The 14,884-nt window shown below is 43.8% G+C and overlaps 1 protein-coding gene across 1 annotated transcript in view; it reads left to right on the top strand.

Annotated features, from left to right (window-relative positions):
• The first annotated feature begins 43 nt into the window (after nt 1-43).
• fgf24 (fibroblast growth factor 24) overlaps nt 44-14,884 on the top strand; it is a 156,261-nt gene continuing 141,420 nt past the window's right edge. Inside the window, exons 1-2 of the mRNA XM_072257015.1 lie at nt 44-54; nt 300-459. Coding sequence (XP_072113116.1) covers nt 44-54; nt 300-459 — 171 coding nt within the window. The remainder of the gene's footprint in view (nt 55-299; nt 460-14,884) is intronic.

The raw sequence follows: 14,884 nt of genomic DNA on the forward strand, positions 1-14,884 counted from the left end.
GAAGGTGGCAAACCTGTAATGAGATCCATGGTGATGCATGACCATGGGCATCAGGTACGGGTAGAAGCTTAGAAGGGCATTGGGAGCCTAGAGGCTGCCAGTTAGAGGAATTGAACTGGGCATATTGAGGGCAGGCAACGATCAACTGATGTACAGTTCATCTGTGATCATGGTAGGCCACCAGGATTGGCACCGTGGAAAGTCCAGAGTCCAATGTGTGCCTGGATGGCCGGGGAGGGGTGAGGAGTGCACAGCCACCAGCACTTACGTACGGCTGTCATTTGTGTTGGCCGGAGCAGGCTAGTGCAGTGGCGCCTGGCGGATCTGCTTCTCAAGATCCCATATGATTGGGGCAAGGATCTGAGGGGATGGAATGACGGGCTGAGGGTCGAGCTCCGTTTCAGCTGTTGCGACAGGGCATTTGCCTTAGTGTTCTTGGACCTGGGTCGGTCGGAGAAGGTGAAGTTGAATTCAAAGAAGAGGGCCCAACAAACCTGGCATAGGTTGAGTTGGTGGACCTGTTGTATGGATATGACATTCAGATGGTCAGTACAGATCAGGAAGATCTCAGTGTTTCCAATCAGCCAATATCCCCATTCCTCTAAAGCCCATTTGATGACAAGTGGGTAGTGGAGGTATAATTTGTCCATCTGTGCTGATCACCCCATCCTTGACTAAGCTGTTCCACCGTGAACATGATCTGTTATGAGTCAACATGATGCTTTTAGATCAGGTCATGCACAGCACATACCTCCGCCGCACCGCTCAGGTGTGTTTCTGGGGTACAGGGGCTAGCGACCCTTGTGCCTGTTTTGTGTTCTATCACTGAGCAGCAGTGAACCATCTGATTAGCCTATCAGAGTTCTCTTGGGAACTAGTTGACCTGATCGGCATTTCTGATCTAGCTGTTGTTCACAATGGCACTTAATTTTTTAAAAAGTAGGATAGATTATTAGATTAGATTAGATTATGAGGACACGCAGTCCTCTTTTTGTTGTCATTTAGTAATGCATGCATTAAGAAATGATACAATGTTCCTCCAGAATGATATCACAGAAACACAAGACAAACCAAGACTAAAAAAACTGACAAAAACCACATAATTATAACATATAGTTACAACAGTGCAAAGCAATACTGTAATTTGATAAAGAACAGACCTTGGGCACGGTAAAAAAAAGTCTCAAAGTCTCTCAAAAGTCCCATCATCTCACGCAGACGGTAGAAGGAAGAAAAACTCTCCCTACCATGAGCTTCCAGCGCCGCAAACTTGCCAATGCAGCATCCTGGAAGCACCTGACCACAGCCGACTCTTGAGTCCGTCTGAAAACTTCGAACCTCCGACCAGCCCTTCGATACCAAGCACCGAGCACCATCTCTACCGAGTGCTTCGACCCTGGCCCCAGCAACAGGCAATAGGCAAAGCCAAGGATTTGGGGCCTTCCCCTCTGGAGATTCTCGATCGCACAGTAGCAGCGGCAGCGAAGCGGGCATTTCAGAAGTTTCTCCAGATGTTCCTCTGTGCTTCTCACGTCTGTCTCCATCAAATCAGGATTGTGCACAGTACCTTCTTACAAATGCCAATATCATTTCGGAGCGGCCGCGTGCGCTGCGTCGCGCCATCATCTTCTCCTCCTCCCTCCTAATTTGCAAGCAGATGGTCCCCAGCTCAGCAGTGAACCAGATGACCAGGCAAAGTGAAGGTCATGAGCGGAGAGTCAGGGGTAACCCAAAATGTGGATGAGTCAATATGCAGGATTTGGATGGACTTCCAGTGCTCTCCAATGCTCATATGCACAGGCCATGTGCACATTTTTATCATTCCAGACCCCAGTGGACATCCATAAGTAGCCGTGATGCAGAAGGGGTGAGAGAAAGGCTCAGTGGGAAGTCCAAGCTACACACACAGAATCTGGTCCAGAAAGTTGTCTGCTGTGCTGGAACCCACCAGAGTCTCCTGTGCACGTAGAGCCACCGGGGCATGGAGCAGGGCAGAGAGAGTTAGTTGGGCTATGGTGCTGGAACGAGGGGCCAGAGACAGCTTGCCAGATGGAAGCCCCCTCATCTCTATCTAGTGGTGTCATCTTCCTGTTTGCAGCAGGCACTTGAAGTGTGGGTAATTGATGGCTCTACAGTAGGTGCAGAAGTTGTTTCTCTACCGATGTTCACATTATTAGGAGTTTAAGGGAGATTTCTCTACCTGCATGGGTTCTAGAGGCATTGATAATTGGGGTCCTGCAGCCTGATATAGTTCTGGGAATAGAACTAGGGATCTAACTGGCGACCTGGAGGTTTGTTCCATAAGAATCTTGGTTTTTGAGGTCAGTGGCTACTTCTCAGGTAGACAGCTTGTCTTTCAGGTGCTCCAAGAAGCCATGATGGTAATGGGCCAGCAGTGCTTCTGCATTGCTGCAGTACTCTGCCGTGGAGGTCCTGAATTCCACGGTGAAATCCAGTGCCAAGCATAAGCCCTGACATGGATGAAGTATCTGATCCGCTGCCCCTTTTCCACTTCTTGGATGCTCGTAAACCCAGCGCATCTCAGCGGTGAACTCATCATATTTATTGCAAATGGTGCTTGTATTGTCTCAGTGATGACTCAGGTCAGAGCTCGCCCAGTCAAGAGAGAGATAATGAAGCACCACACATCAAAGTTGCTGGTGAACACAACAGGCCAGGCAGCATCTCTAGGAAGAGGTACAGTCGATGTTTCAGGCCGAGACCCTTCGTCAGGACTAACTGAAGGAAGAGTGAGTAAGGGATTTGAAAGTGGGAGGGGGAGGGGGAGATCCAAAATGATTGGAGAAGACAGGAGGGGGAGGGATGGAGCCAATAGCTGGACAGGTGATTGGCAAAAGGGATATGAGAGGATCATGGGACAGGAGGTCCGGGGAGAAAGACGGAGGGGTGGGGGAACCCAGAGGATGGGCAAGGGATATATTTAGAGGGACAGAGGGAGAAAAAGGAGAGTGAGAGAAAGAATGTGTGTATAAAAATAAATAACGGATGGGGTACGAAGGGGAGGTGGGGCATTAGCAGAAGTTAGAGAAGTCAATGTTCATGCCATCAGGTTGGAGGCTACCCAGACGAAATATAAGGTGTTGTTCCTCCAACCTGAGTGTGGCTTCATCTTTACAGTAGAGGAGGCCGTGGACAGACATGTCAGAATGGGAATGGGATGTGGAATTAAAATGTGTGGCCACTGGGAGATCCTGCTTGCTTCAAAAAGGTCACAATTATACTAGTGCCTAAGAAGAATAATGTGAGCTGCCTGATAGCACTCACATCAACAGTGATGAAATGCTTTGAGAGGTTGGTCATGACTAGACTGAACTCCTGCTTCAGCAAGGACCTGGACCCATTGTAATTTGCCTATCGCCCCAATAGTTGAACAGCAGATGCAATCTCAATGGTTCTCCACATGGCCTTAGACCACCTGGACAACACAAGCACCTATGTCAGGATGCTGTTCCTCGACTAAAGCTCAGCACTTAATACCATCATTCCCACAATCCTGATTGAGAAGTTACAGAACCTGGGCCTCTGTACCTCCCTCTGCAATTGGATCCTCAACTTCCTAACCGGAAGACCACAATCTGTGTGGATTGGTGATACTATCTCCTCCTCGCTGACGATCAACACTGGTGCACCTCAACAATGTGTGCTTAGCCCACTGCTCTACTCTCTGTCTACACATGATTGTGTGGCTAGGCATAGCTCAAATACCATGTATAAATTTTCTGATGATACAACCATTGTTGGTAGAATCTCAGATGGAGATGAGAGGGCTCACAGGAGTGAGATATACCAACTAGTGGAGTGGTGTCGCAGCAACAACCTGGCACTCAACATCAGTAAGACTAAAGAGCTGATTGTGGACTTCAGGGAGGGTAAGACGAAGGAACACATACCAATCCTCACAGAGGGATCAGAAGTGGACAGAGTGAGCATTTTCAAGTTCCTGGGTGTCAAGGTCTCTGAGGATCTAACCTGGTCCCAACATATCGATGTAGTCATAAAGAAGGCAAGACAGTGCCTATACTTGATTATGAATTTGAAGAGATTTGATATGTCAACAAATACACTCAAAATCTTCTATAGATGTACCGTGGAGAACATTCTGACAGGCTGCATCACTGTCTGGTATGGAGGGGCTACTGCACAGGACCGAAAGAAGCTGCAGAGGGTTGTAAATTTAGTCGGCTCCATCTTGGGTACTAGCCCACAAAGTACCCAGGACATCTTCAAGGAGCGGTGTCTCAGAAAGGCAGCGTCCAGTATTAAGGACCTCCAGCACCCAGGTCATGCCCTTTCCTCACTGTTACCATCAGGGAAGAAGTACAGAAGCCTGAAGGCACATACTCGGCGATTCAGGAACAGCTTCTTCCTTTCTGCCATCAGATTCCTAAATGGACATTGAACCCATGAACACCACCTCACTTTTTAAATATATATTATTTCTGCTTTTTGCGCGGTTTTTAATCTATTCAACATGTGTGTACTGTCACTGATTTACTTATTTATTTATTATTATTATTATTATTTTTCTTCTTCTTCTATATGATGTATTGCATTGAAATGCTGCTGCTAAGTTAACAAATAAGAAATTGGGAATTGTTAACTTTTTGGAATGAAGGAGGATGGGGGAGGAGTGACTTGATAGAGGTGTACAAGCTGATGAGAGACACAGTTCAAGTGGACAGCCAGAGACTTTTTCCCAAGGTGAAGAAGCTAATATGAGAGGGTATAATTTTAAGGTGATTGGAGGAAGGTTTAGAGAGTATGTCAGGGGTAGGTTTTTACATGGAGAGTCGTGGGTGCGTGGAATGCCCAGCCAGGGATAGAGACAGATATGCTGGGGATATCTAAGAAACTCTTAGACAGGCACGTAGATAGCTCAAAAATGGAAGGGAGGGTTAGACTGACCTTAGAATCAGTAATAAGGTCAGCAGTGAAGGGCTGAAGGGCTTGCAGTGTTCTTTGTTCTATGGTGTTAAAAGTCATTGAACAGTAAATTAGTTTGGGAGGAGAGAATTGGAGAAAGGGAAGCCATTGACTGAAACCCTGTTCATTCTTCTCATGCGTGAGAAGCAGCTCCTTGCCTTGCCCATGCCTGCAGCGTCCATGAGTAATGGGTCCCTCGCAGCTTTGCAGTAACAGCTGTGAAGCTCCATCGAAGGCGAGGTACCCTATACTTATTTCAGAGAGCGCAGATTCTTGGAAGTGCACATGTTAAGGGAGCTAAACAACAATTGCACAGAATCGTGGAATCGCTACAGGAGGCCACTCAGTCTATCCAACTCAACAGCCATTCAGCTGGTTCCTTTCCCTTGCCCTCCCCCTATAGTGTCAGACATTACTTTCCTGAAGTGCTTACCCTGTCTTTTTTGAATGCTACAACTGATGCTAATCAAGGACCCCTCCCCTCCTGGACAACCTCTCTTCACCCACTTCCATCAGGCAGAAGATACCAAAGTTTGAGAACACATACTACCAGGCACAAGGTCAGCTTCAAGCCCACTGTTATTCAATTTCAGGTTTCAGATTTAGAGATACAGCAGGGTACCAAGCCCTTCCAGTACATCTTTGGAACGAGGGAGGAAACTTGAGCACCCAGAGGAAACCCACACGGTCACGGGGAAAGCTTAAAACTCTTTATAGATAGTGGTGGGAATTGAACCTGTGTCGTTGGTGTTGGTACACCATTATGATAACCACTATACTACTGTGCCAAGTTGTAAGACCTCTTGCGGAATAAGGATCAAAGTTAAGTTCATTGTCATCTGCATAAGTATATGTATGCACAATTGGAATGATAAACTTACCTGCAGCAGAATCACAGGTGCAGAGTATCATGTAAACAATACTCATAAGAAGACCATAAATTATGCCCAATTTTTAGAAGATGAACTCTTGAACTCACAACTCTTGGTCACCATGGCCATCTACAGTGGGGGAGTCTAGGACCAGAGGGCATAGCCTCAGAAAACAAGTATGTCCCCTTGAAACAAGAGATGAGGAGGAATTTCTTTAGCCAGTGGGTGGTGAATCTGTGGAATTCATTGCCACAGACAGCTGTGACCAAGTCATTGGGTATATTTAAAGCAGAGTTTGATAGGTTTTTCATTAGTAAGGGTGTCAAAAGTTATGGAGAGAAGGCAGGAGAATGGAGTTGAGAGGGATAATAAATCAGCCATGATGGACTTGCAGAGCAGGCTTGACAGGTGAATAGTCTAATTCTGTTCCTATGTTGTATGGTCTTATGCATCTCTAGCTTGCCAATCATTTATTTCTCCTTCCCACTCCCAGACTGACAACTTCTATCCCACTCTTGTAAGACTATACATTGGATCTCTTGTATGGTAAGATGGACTCTTGACCTCACAATCTACCTTCCCATGTTCCTTAGCTGCACTGTGCTTTCTCTATTACAGTATAACTGTATTTCACTATAACTCAATATTTAGTGCTTACTTTTTTATTATTTTTATTTTTTCTCAGCTGAAGCTGGTAAAACCTGAGGTACGGGCATAGCCAAGCACACTCATTTCTCAATTGCTGGGAACTTTGAACTGTTCTAGTGCTATTTAGTGTTGTGGCTTTCTGGAGATTTACATAAACATTGTTGTGTAGGCTTAATTATTTTATACTGTTGTGTAGTGAATTTGGGATGATACCACTTGTAGATATTACTATCGAGACAATGTTCTGTTCATGTTCCAAAGTCTTTCAATTTCCTCTTTTAATTCAGAATATTTCAGCAATAAGTTTTTCACTTACTGGCTTCTGTATGTTATGTGTGTTTGGAATGGCTATATCTATTAGTTGTTCTTGCTTGTTTATCCTGTAATATTATATCTGGATGGTTCTAATGGATTGTCCTCTCTGTAATAATGGATTGGTCGTAATACAATTTGTTGGACTGTGACTCTAAAACTGGATCATGCTGATATTTGTATTTATAGAAAGATATAGTAGTATATACCACTATATAGTGCCTTTTATAAATTTGTACGTTAAAGCAAGATTTTGTTGAATGATGTTTGATTTTGCCTGTGTAAGTAATCAGATTGAGTTAAACTGCTGCAGGACCTGTAATGTGTTGGATTGTTTCTGGTTTCCCTGGGGATTTCTGCATTTATCATCTTGAATTTGTAGATCTTTAATTAAGTATTTTTGATATTTTTTGTGTTAACTACCTGATCCTGAGGAACCCCTCTGTTTCTGGGAAGAGGTCGCCAACTCTGACTCAGCAGTTTGGGCACCCAGGTATTATTACTACTATTTTGTTTTGTGTATTTGCAGTTTGTTGCCTTTTGCGCATTAGTTGTTTGTCTAGTTTTATTGTGTACAGTTTTTCATTGATTTTATTGTACTTCTTTGTATCTTTATTTTCTACAAGAAAAGGAATCTCAGGGTAATATATGGTAACACATGTGCTTTGATAATAAATTTACTTTGAACTTTGAACACTTCATTCTGCATTCTATTCTTGCTTTTCGTTTTGTGTTTCTCCCTTACTCTTACTTTAGGAAAAGCTCAAAAGCATCTCACTATGTCAAAATCAAATCAAATTAAGTTTAACTATCAATCAAACCATACATACAGTAGATATAGCTAAACAAGACAGTGTCCTCTGGGGCCAAGGTGCAAAACATTCAAACTAGCAAGCAAACTTCAAAAATAGCAAGCAACATAAATCAAAATAGCGAGCTAGTGAACAAAGAAGCATATAGACTCAGAAAACCCCAAATCTTCGGCTTTGCGTATCGCCTGTTGCCAGGGCCAGGGTCAGGGCCGAAACGCTCAGCAGAGATGGTGCTCGGTGCTCAATGTTGAATAGGTGGTCGGAGGCTCGGAGTTTTTCGGACAGACTCGGAGTCGGACTGTGGTCGGATGCTTCTGGGATGCTGCATCAGCAAGTTGGCAGCGCTGGAGGTTCACCGTCTGCGGGAGATGATGGGACTTCCGAGAGACTCTGTGACTTTTACTGTGCCCATGGTCTGTTCTTATCAAATTACAGTATTGTTTTGCACTGTTGTAACTGTATGTTATAATTATGTGGTTTTTGTTAGTTTTTAAGTCAGTTTGTCATGTGTTTTCGTGATATCATTCTGGAAAAACATTTTTATCATTTCTTAATGCATGCATTACTAAATGACAATAAAAGGGGATTGCGTGTCCTCATAATCATAATCATAAAAATCATAAAACTTACATATATAGCCTATATATATACCTTTCAAATCTACTCCTCAGCTTTTTTTTTCTCCAGTTCTGCTGAAGGGTTTCGGCCCAAAACGCCGACTACTTTTTTCCATAGATGCTGCCTGGCCTGCTGAGTTCTTCCAGCATTTATGTGTGAACCTCCCTCTCAATGCCAACAAGACCAAGGCACTGATTGTAGACTTCAGGAGAAGGAAACCAGAGGTCCATGAGTCAGAACTCATTGGAGGATCAAACTGGAAAGGGTCAGTAAATTCAAATTCCTTTCACTCACTATCTCAGAGGACCCGTCCTGGACCAATCATATAAATATAATTGCAAAGAAAGCATAACAGCATTTCTACTTTTTCAGGAGTCTGCGGAGGTTCAGCATGTCATTGAAAACCTTTTATAGATGTGTGGTGGAAAGTGTGCTGACCAGCTGCATTACGGCCTGGTATGGGAACATCAATGCGTTTGAGTGGAAAATCCTACAAAATGTAATAGATTCGACCTAGTACATCTCTGGTAAATCCCTCCCAGCCATAGAGCACACCTGAGTGAAACGTTGCCGTAGAAAAGCAGTATTCATCATTAAAGATCCTCACCACCCAGGCCATGCTCTTTTCTTGCTAACAACAGGAATTCTGCAGATGCTGGAAATTCAAGCAACACACATCAAAGTTGCTGGCGAACGCAGCAGGCCAGGCAGCATCTCTAGGAAGAGGGACAGTCGACGTTTCAGGCCGAGACCCTTCGTCAGGACCCTTAGACTAGAGATGCTGCCTGGCCTGCTGCGTTCACCAGCAACTCTTATGTGTGTTGCTCTTTTCTTTTCTTGCTGCTGCCATCAGGCAGAAGGTATAAGAGCCTCAGGATTCCCACCACCAGGTTCAAAACCTGCTACTATCCCTCAACCATCAGGCTCTTGATCAAGAAGGGATAACTACACTCACTCAGTTTCTGGTGTTCCCACAACCTATGGTCTCACTTCAAGGAATCTATCTTGTCATTTCATACTGTATGTACTCTAATAATAAATTTTACTTTGAACTTTGAACTTTGAACCAATTATGAATTGATTCTGCCTACTCCAGGCAGTAACTAGGCACATTACATTAACTAAATCTGTCCACCTACTTGTTAAAGAAATGTGATTTGAGCAGTATTCTCTCTGTTTTTTTTACGGCTGCATGGAGTGACCATTGCTCAGAGCAGAAAGTTTTTACATGGCCTGAGAACTGCACGGCTTGAATTGTGCTTTCCGCTTTGGAGTCCAGAAGGATGAGAGGTGACCTGACAGAGGTGTATTCAATGATAAGAGGCATAGACATAATGGATAGCCAGAGTGGAAATGGCTAATAGAAGGGGGCATAATTTTAAGGTAATTGGATGAAAGAATGGGGTGGGAGATGTCAGAGGTAGGTTGGGTATGCAGAGCGGTGGGTATGTGGAATTTGCTGCCTGGGATATTGGTAAAGGCAGATATATCAGGGACATTTAAGAAACTCTTATATATGCAACTGTTTACAGCCCTCCATAGATGTCGCCTGACCTGCTGAGTTACTCCAGCATTTATATGTGTGATATTTCCAGCATCTGCAGAATCTATTCTGTCTATCTCTTTCAAGTTTTCTGCCTAGTATTTGCTAATGGACGCAGCATCTCCTGACTTACTCTACAAAAACCCTTTTTCGGCTTATTGCCTCAATTAAATCTCCCTCTAACCGTTCCTCTTCTAAAGAATACAATTGCGGTATTGCTGCCTTACAGGTTCCTCTCTCCTTGTTTTCCCCCTCTTCCTTTCCATGGGGGACAATGACTGCATCATAATGTCACACACAAAAAGCTAGTGCAGCAGGTCGAGTGGCCAGGTGGCGATACGTCTCTACCATAGGAGGTGTAAGGTATTCCATCCCTCCGCTAGCCTGCAGGTCACCCTTGGGCTAAGTGTAGCATCTGCTTAGCCCCCCAATCAGGGTCATGTGAAGCCATGGGAGCAGGTGGTGGATGGTCGTATGAGCAACTGGTGCATATCACAAGTCCTGGATATGTGACCACTGACGCCAGGCAGACATTCTCTGAAGAGTATTGATAATGGCTGGGGTCACCCGTCTTGTAAAGACACTGCCCAGAAGGTGACAATGGCAAACCACTTCTGTAGAAAAATTTGCCAAGAACAATCATGGCTGTGGAAAGACCATGCGCCTTACTTAAAGTAAAACATGAAGTTACACCTGCACTCCTGGACTCTCGTGTCTTTTGTTGAGTTAGTTTAATGTTTTGCAGTTACAAAACATAGCATTGGTGACAAGGTATTTTTAAAACAAAACCCAAGACAGCTCCCTACTTGTTGAAGTGAAGTGAGAATTTTGAATTAAAAATAAGGCCGTGAGGAACGCCCCTCAGTAAAAAGGTCAGCACATGGAGATAGTTGAGTTCCTTTTTTAAAAAAAGCAGCGTTCTTCAGAAGGCAAGATATGATCGAGTAATTTTTTAAAGAAAACTTAGAAAACAAAAATTTGAGGTTCATAAAGAGTGAGTACAGGGTGATAATATTCATTTAAAAAATCTGAAATGGCTGGCTACTTTGGAAACATTGATGAGTTTGATTGCACAATGGGTAATTGGCTCATGTATACTGAGCTATTAGAACAGTATTTTGAAGCAAATGAAATGGCCAATGAAAAGCCAATACCGATTTACATGTGTTCGTTGGGTTTAATGGCATACAGTTTGCTTCGAAGTTTCATTACTCCAACCAAACATGCAGCAATGTGCTTTGCTAATATTATGAAAGTAATGCAAGAACACTTAAAATCAAAGCCATTGTTGATTGCAGAATGCTTTCATACATGGAATCAAAAAGAAGTGGAGTCCATTTCAGCACACGTGGCTGAATTAAAGAGACTACATGAGCTTTGTCAGTTCAGTGATGGGCTTAATGATACCCTGAGAGATCACTTAGTTTGTGGACTCTTACAAGAAAGCATTCAAAAATGGCTTGTAACTGAAGCACAGCTTACATTCAAATAAATGTGGAAATTGCTGTTTCAATGGAAACCGCAGACAGAGACACAATTGAGTTGCAGTCAGGAATGAAAGCAAGCATGAACAAAACTAAACATAAACTGGTCTGGCCAAACAAGTTGTGTTACCTTTGTGGCAGGATGTTATATTCACCAAACAAATGCAGATTTAAAGGTGAAACCTGCAGAAAATCAACAAAGTAGGAAACACATAGAGCATGTCAGGCAGACAAAAATAACATTGTTAATCATTACATAGAAACATAGAAAACATACAGCACAATACAGGCCCTTTGGCACACAAAGCTGTGCCAAACATATCCCTACCTTAGAACTACCTAGGCTTTACCCATAGCCTTCTATTTTTCTAAGCTCCATGTAGCCATCCAGGAATCTCTTAAAAGACCCTATCGTTTCCGTCTCGATCACCACGGCCAGAAGTCCATTCCACGCACTCACCACTCTGTCTGGGTTTAGAAACACTACGACCACTTTCATCATTTTGCACTAAAATGGTCCTTGCTTTTTCTTGTTCTAATTTAGTTCTTTCTCATTGTGGTACATGGTAGTTTATCAATTTGTGTGAACTTATTACAGCTCAGGGCATCAGAGTTCAAGTTCAGTTCCAGTGATCTCTCTAAGCAAGTTTGTATGTTCCTCCCTTGTGCATGTAGGTTTCCTTGTGGTGCTCTGGTTTTCTCCCACAGTACGAAGACATACTGGTTAATTAATCATTGTAAATTGTCCTGTGTTTATGCTAGGATTAAATCAGGGTAGGGGTTGCTGGGTGGTATAGCTCGGAGGGCCTGTACCACACAGTATTTCTAAATTAAATAAATACATAACGTTTATATCATTTATGTTTTATATATGTTTTTTCATGTGAATACTGCTTTTCTACTGCAATGTACCTGTGACACTGCTGCAAGTAAGTTTTTCATTGCACTTGTGCACACACGTACTTGTGCAGATGACAATTAACTCGACTCTGACTTTGACTTTGAATCTTAAACCTGCCTGAGATCCTGGAGTCAAAGGGGGAGTTCTTCAGGGCAGGAACAAGTTCAGTCAGGTGGGTGAGAATGTTGGTGGAGGCAAACTGCTTGGACCTTTGTTGTAGAAAGAAGTGGAGGGCTTTAAGAACTTTGTAATGAGGGTGGAGATGAAAAAAAAGATTTTCCATCCTTAGTGAAGATGAAGCAGAGGGGTCAGGGGAAATGAAAATTCTCAAATTTTTGAGGCCACAGAGTACTCGCTCCGCTGTGAGCAGTTTCAAACTCTTGGGCGGGCACATCTCGCAGAACATCTCATGGGCCCCGAACACATCCCATCCAATCAGGAAAGCTCACCAATGCCTCCACTTTCAGAGCAGGCTGGAGAGTGCTGGACTATGCACGTCCATCCTCACATCATCCTACGGATGCGCAGTAGAGAACATCTAGAGAGCATCAAGGATGTAATGTTGAGACTTTATAAAACTCCGATGAGGCCTCAGTTTTGGGCCCCTTATGTTAGAAAGGATGTGCTGAAACTAGAGAGGGTTCAAAGGAGGTTCAAGAAAATGATCCCTGGATTGAATGGCTTGTCATATGAAGAGTGCTTGATGGCTTAAGCCTGTATTCAGTAGAGTTCAGAAGAATGAGAGGTGACCTCATTGAAACCTATTGAATGGTGAAAAGCCTGGATAGAGTGGATGTGTAAAGGATGCTTCCTATGATGAGAGGGTTTAAGACCAGGGGACACAGCCTCAGAATACAGAGGCATCCTTTTAGAATGTAGATGAGGAGGAATTTGGTCAGAGCATGAATTGGGCTGAGAGGAAAATTGGATCAGCCATGTTGAAATGGCGGAGAAGACTTCTGGGCTAACTAGCCTAATTCTGCTCCTATCTTATGTTCTAACAAGCTGCATCACTGCACGGTCTGGAAACTACACTGCGGCAGACAGGAAGACTCCATAACTGTCAAAACTGACCAAGGCATCACTGGCACTAATCTATCCACCATCAAGAACATACATACAGAAAAGGACCAGAAACACGTGAAGCACATGAAGGATCCCACACACCCTGTTCGTGGGCTGTTCTTCCCAGTCCCATCAAGGAGGAGGCTACTCAAAACCAGTGACTTTCCCCAAGCAGTGAGGCTGATCAACACCTCCACCTACTAACCCACCCCTCCACACCCCCTACCACCACTACTTTTCATTTCCTGTCAGAGTCACCTTATGTACAGACACTCCTGTGCCTAGCATCACTTTATGGACTTCATGGACAATGTATGTCCTATGTTCCAAATAATAAAGACCTAGCCTGGCCAGCCTCTCCCAAAAATGTCTTGTCCTCCTGTGCTGGCATTTTCCTGTTTAATCTTTCCCAGTGGGAAGGGCCTTGACATGGGAGACAGTGTGTGAGGAGATTAGTGGGTGAGAGTCGGCAGAAGCAATGGTAACCTTGCACCTCCTGTCTTATCAAGAACCTGTTTATCACTTCCCTAAAGACATTCAAAGATGTTGCTTCCACGACTTCCTGTTATTAACAGAGAGGTGGTGGAGGACGGAGGTCAGGTGCCAGTGATATCAGAGGGGCGGATGGCAAGCAGTACTTGTTTTGGGGTAGGATAGCATCAGCAGGTGTTGGATTTATTAAATCACAAATCAGGATCTGAATCAGAATAAGGGATATTACCCTGGCATATGTCATGAAATTTGTTAATTTAGCAGCAGTACAATGCAATACATGATAAATATAGAGAACAAAAAACTGGGTTACATTAAGCTTATATAAGTCTATTAAATAGTCTAGTTAAAATAGATAGTGCAAAGAACAGAAATAAAAAAGTGGTGAGGTAGTGTTCATGGGTTCAATGTCCATACCGAAATCAGTTGGCAGCATCAGGTTTATCATCACTGACATATGCTGTGAAATATGTTGTTTTATGGCAGCAGTACAGTGCAAGACATAAAATGTACTATAAATAGAAACATAGAAAATAGGTGCAGGAGTAGGCCATTCGGCCCTTCGAGCCTGCACCGCCATTTATTATGATCATGGCTGATCATCCAACTCAGAACACCGCCCCAGCCTTCCCTCCATACCCCCTGACCCCCGTAGCCACAAGGGCCATATCTAACTCCCTCTTAAATATAGCCAATGAACTGGCCTCAACTGTTTCCTGTGGCAGAGAATTCCACAGATTCACCACTCTCTGTGTGAAGCAGTTTTTCCTAATCTCGGTCCTAAAAGGCTTCCCCTCTATCCTCAAACTGTGACCCCTCGTTCTGGACTTCCCCAACATCGGGAACAATCTTCCTGCATCTAGCCTGTCCAATCCCTTTAGGATCTTATACGTTTCAATCAGATCCCCCCTCAATCTTCTAAATTCCAACGAGTACAAGCCCAGTTCATCCAGTCTTTCTTCATATGAAAGTCCTGCCATCCCAGGAATCAATCTGGTGAACATTCTCTGTACTCCCTCTATGGCAAGGATGTCTTTCCTCAGATTAGGGGACTAAAACTGCACACAATACTCCAGGTGTGGTCTCACCAAGGCCTTGTACAACTGCAGTAGTACCTCCCTGCTCCTGTACTCAAATCCTCTCGCTATAAGTGCCAGCATACCATTCACCTTTTTCACCGCCTGCTGTACCTG

Source organism: Mobula birostris, chromosome 4, assembly GCF_030028105.1.
Source record: "Mobula birostris isolate sMobBir1 chromosome 4, sMobBir1.hap1, whole genome shotgun sequence".
Taxonomy (NCBI): domain Eukaryota; kingdom Metazoa; phylum Chordata; class Chondrichthyes; order Myliobatiformes; family Myliobatidae; genus Mobula; species Mobula birostris.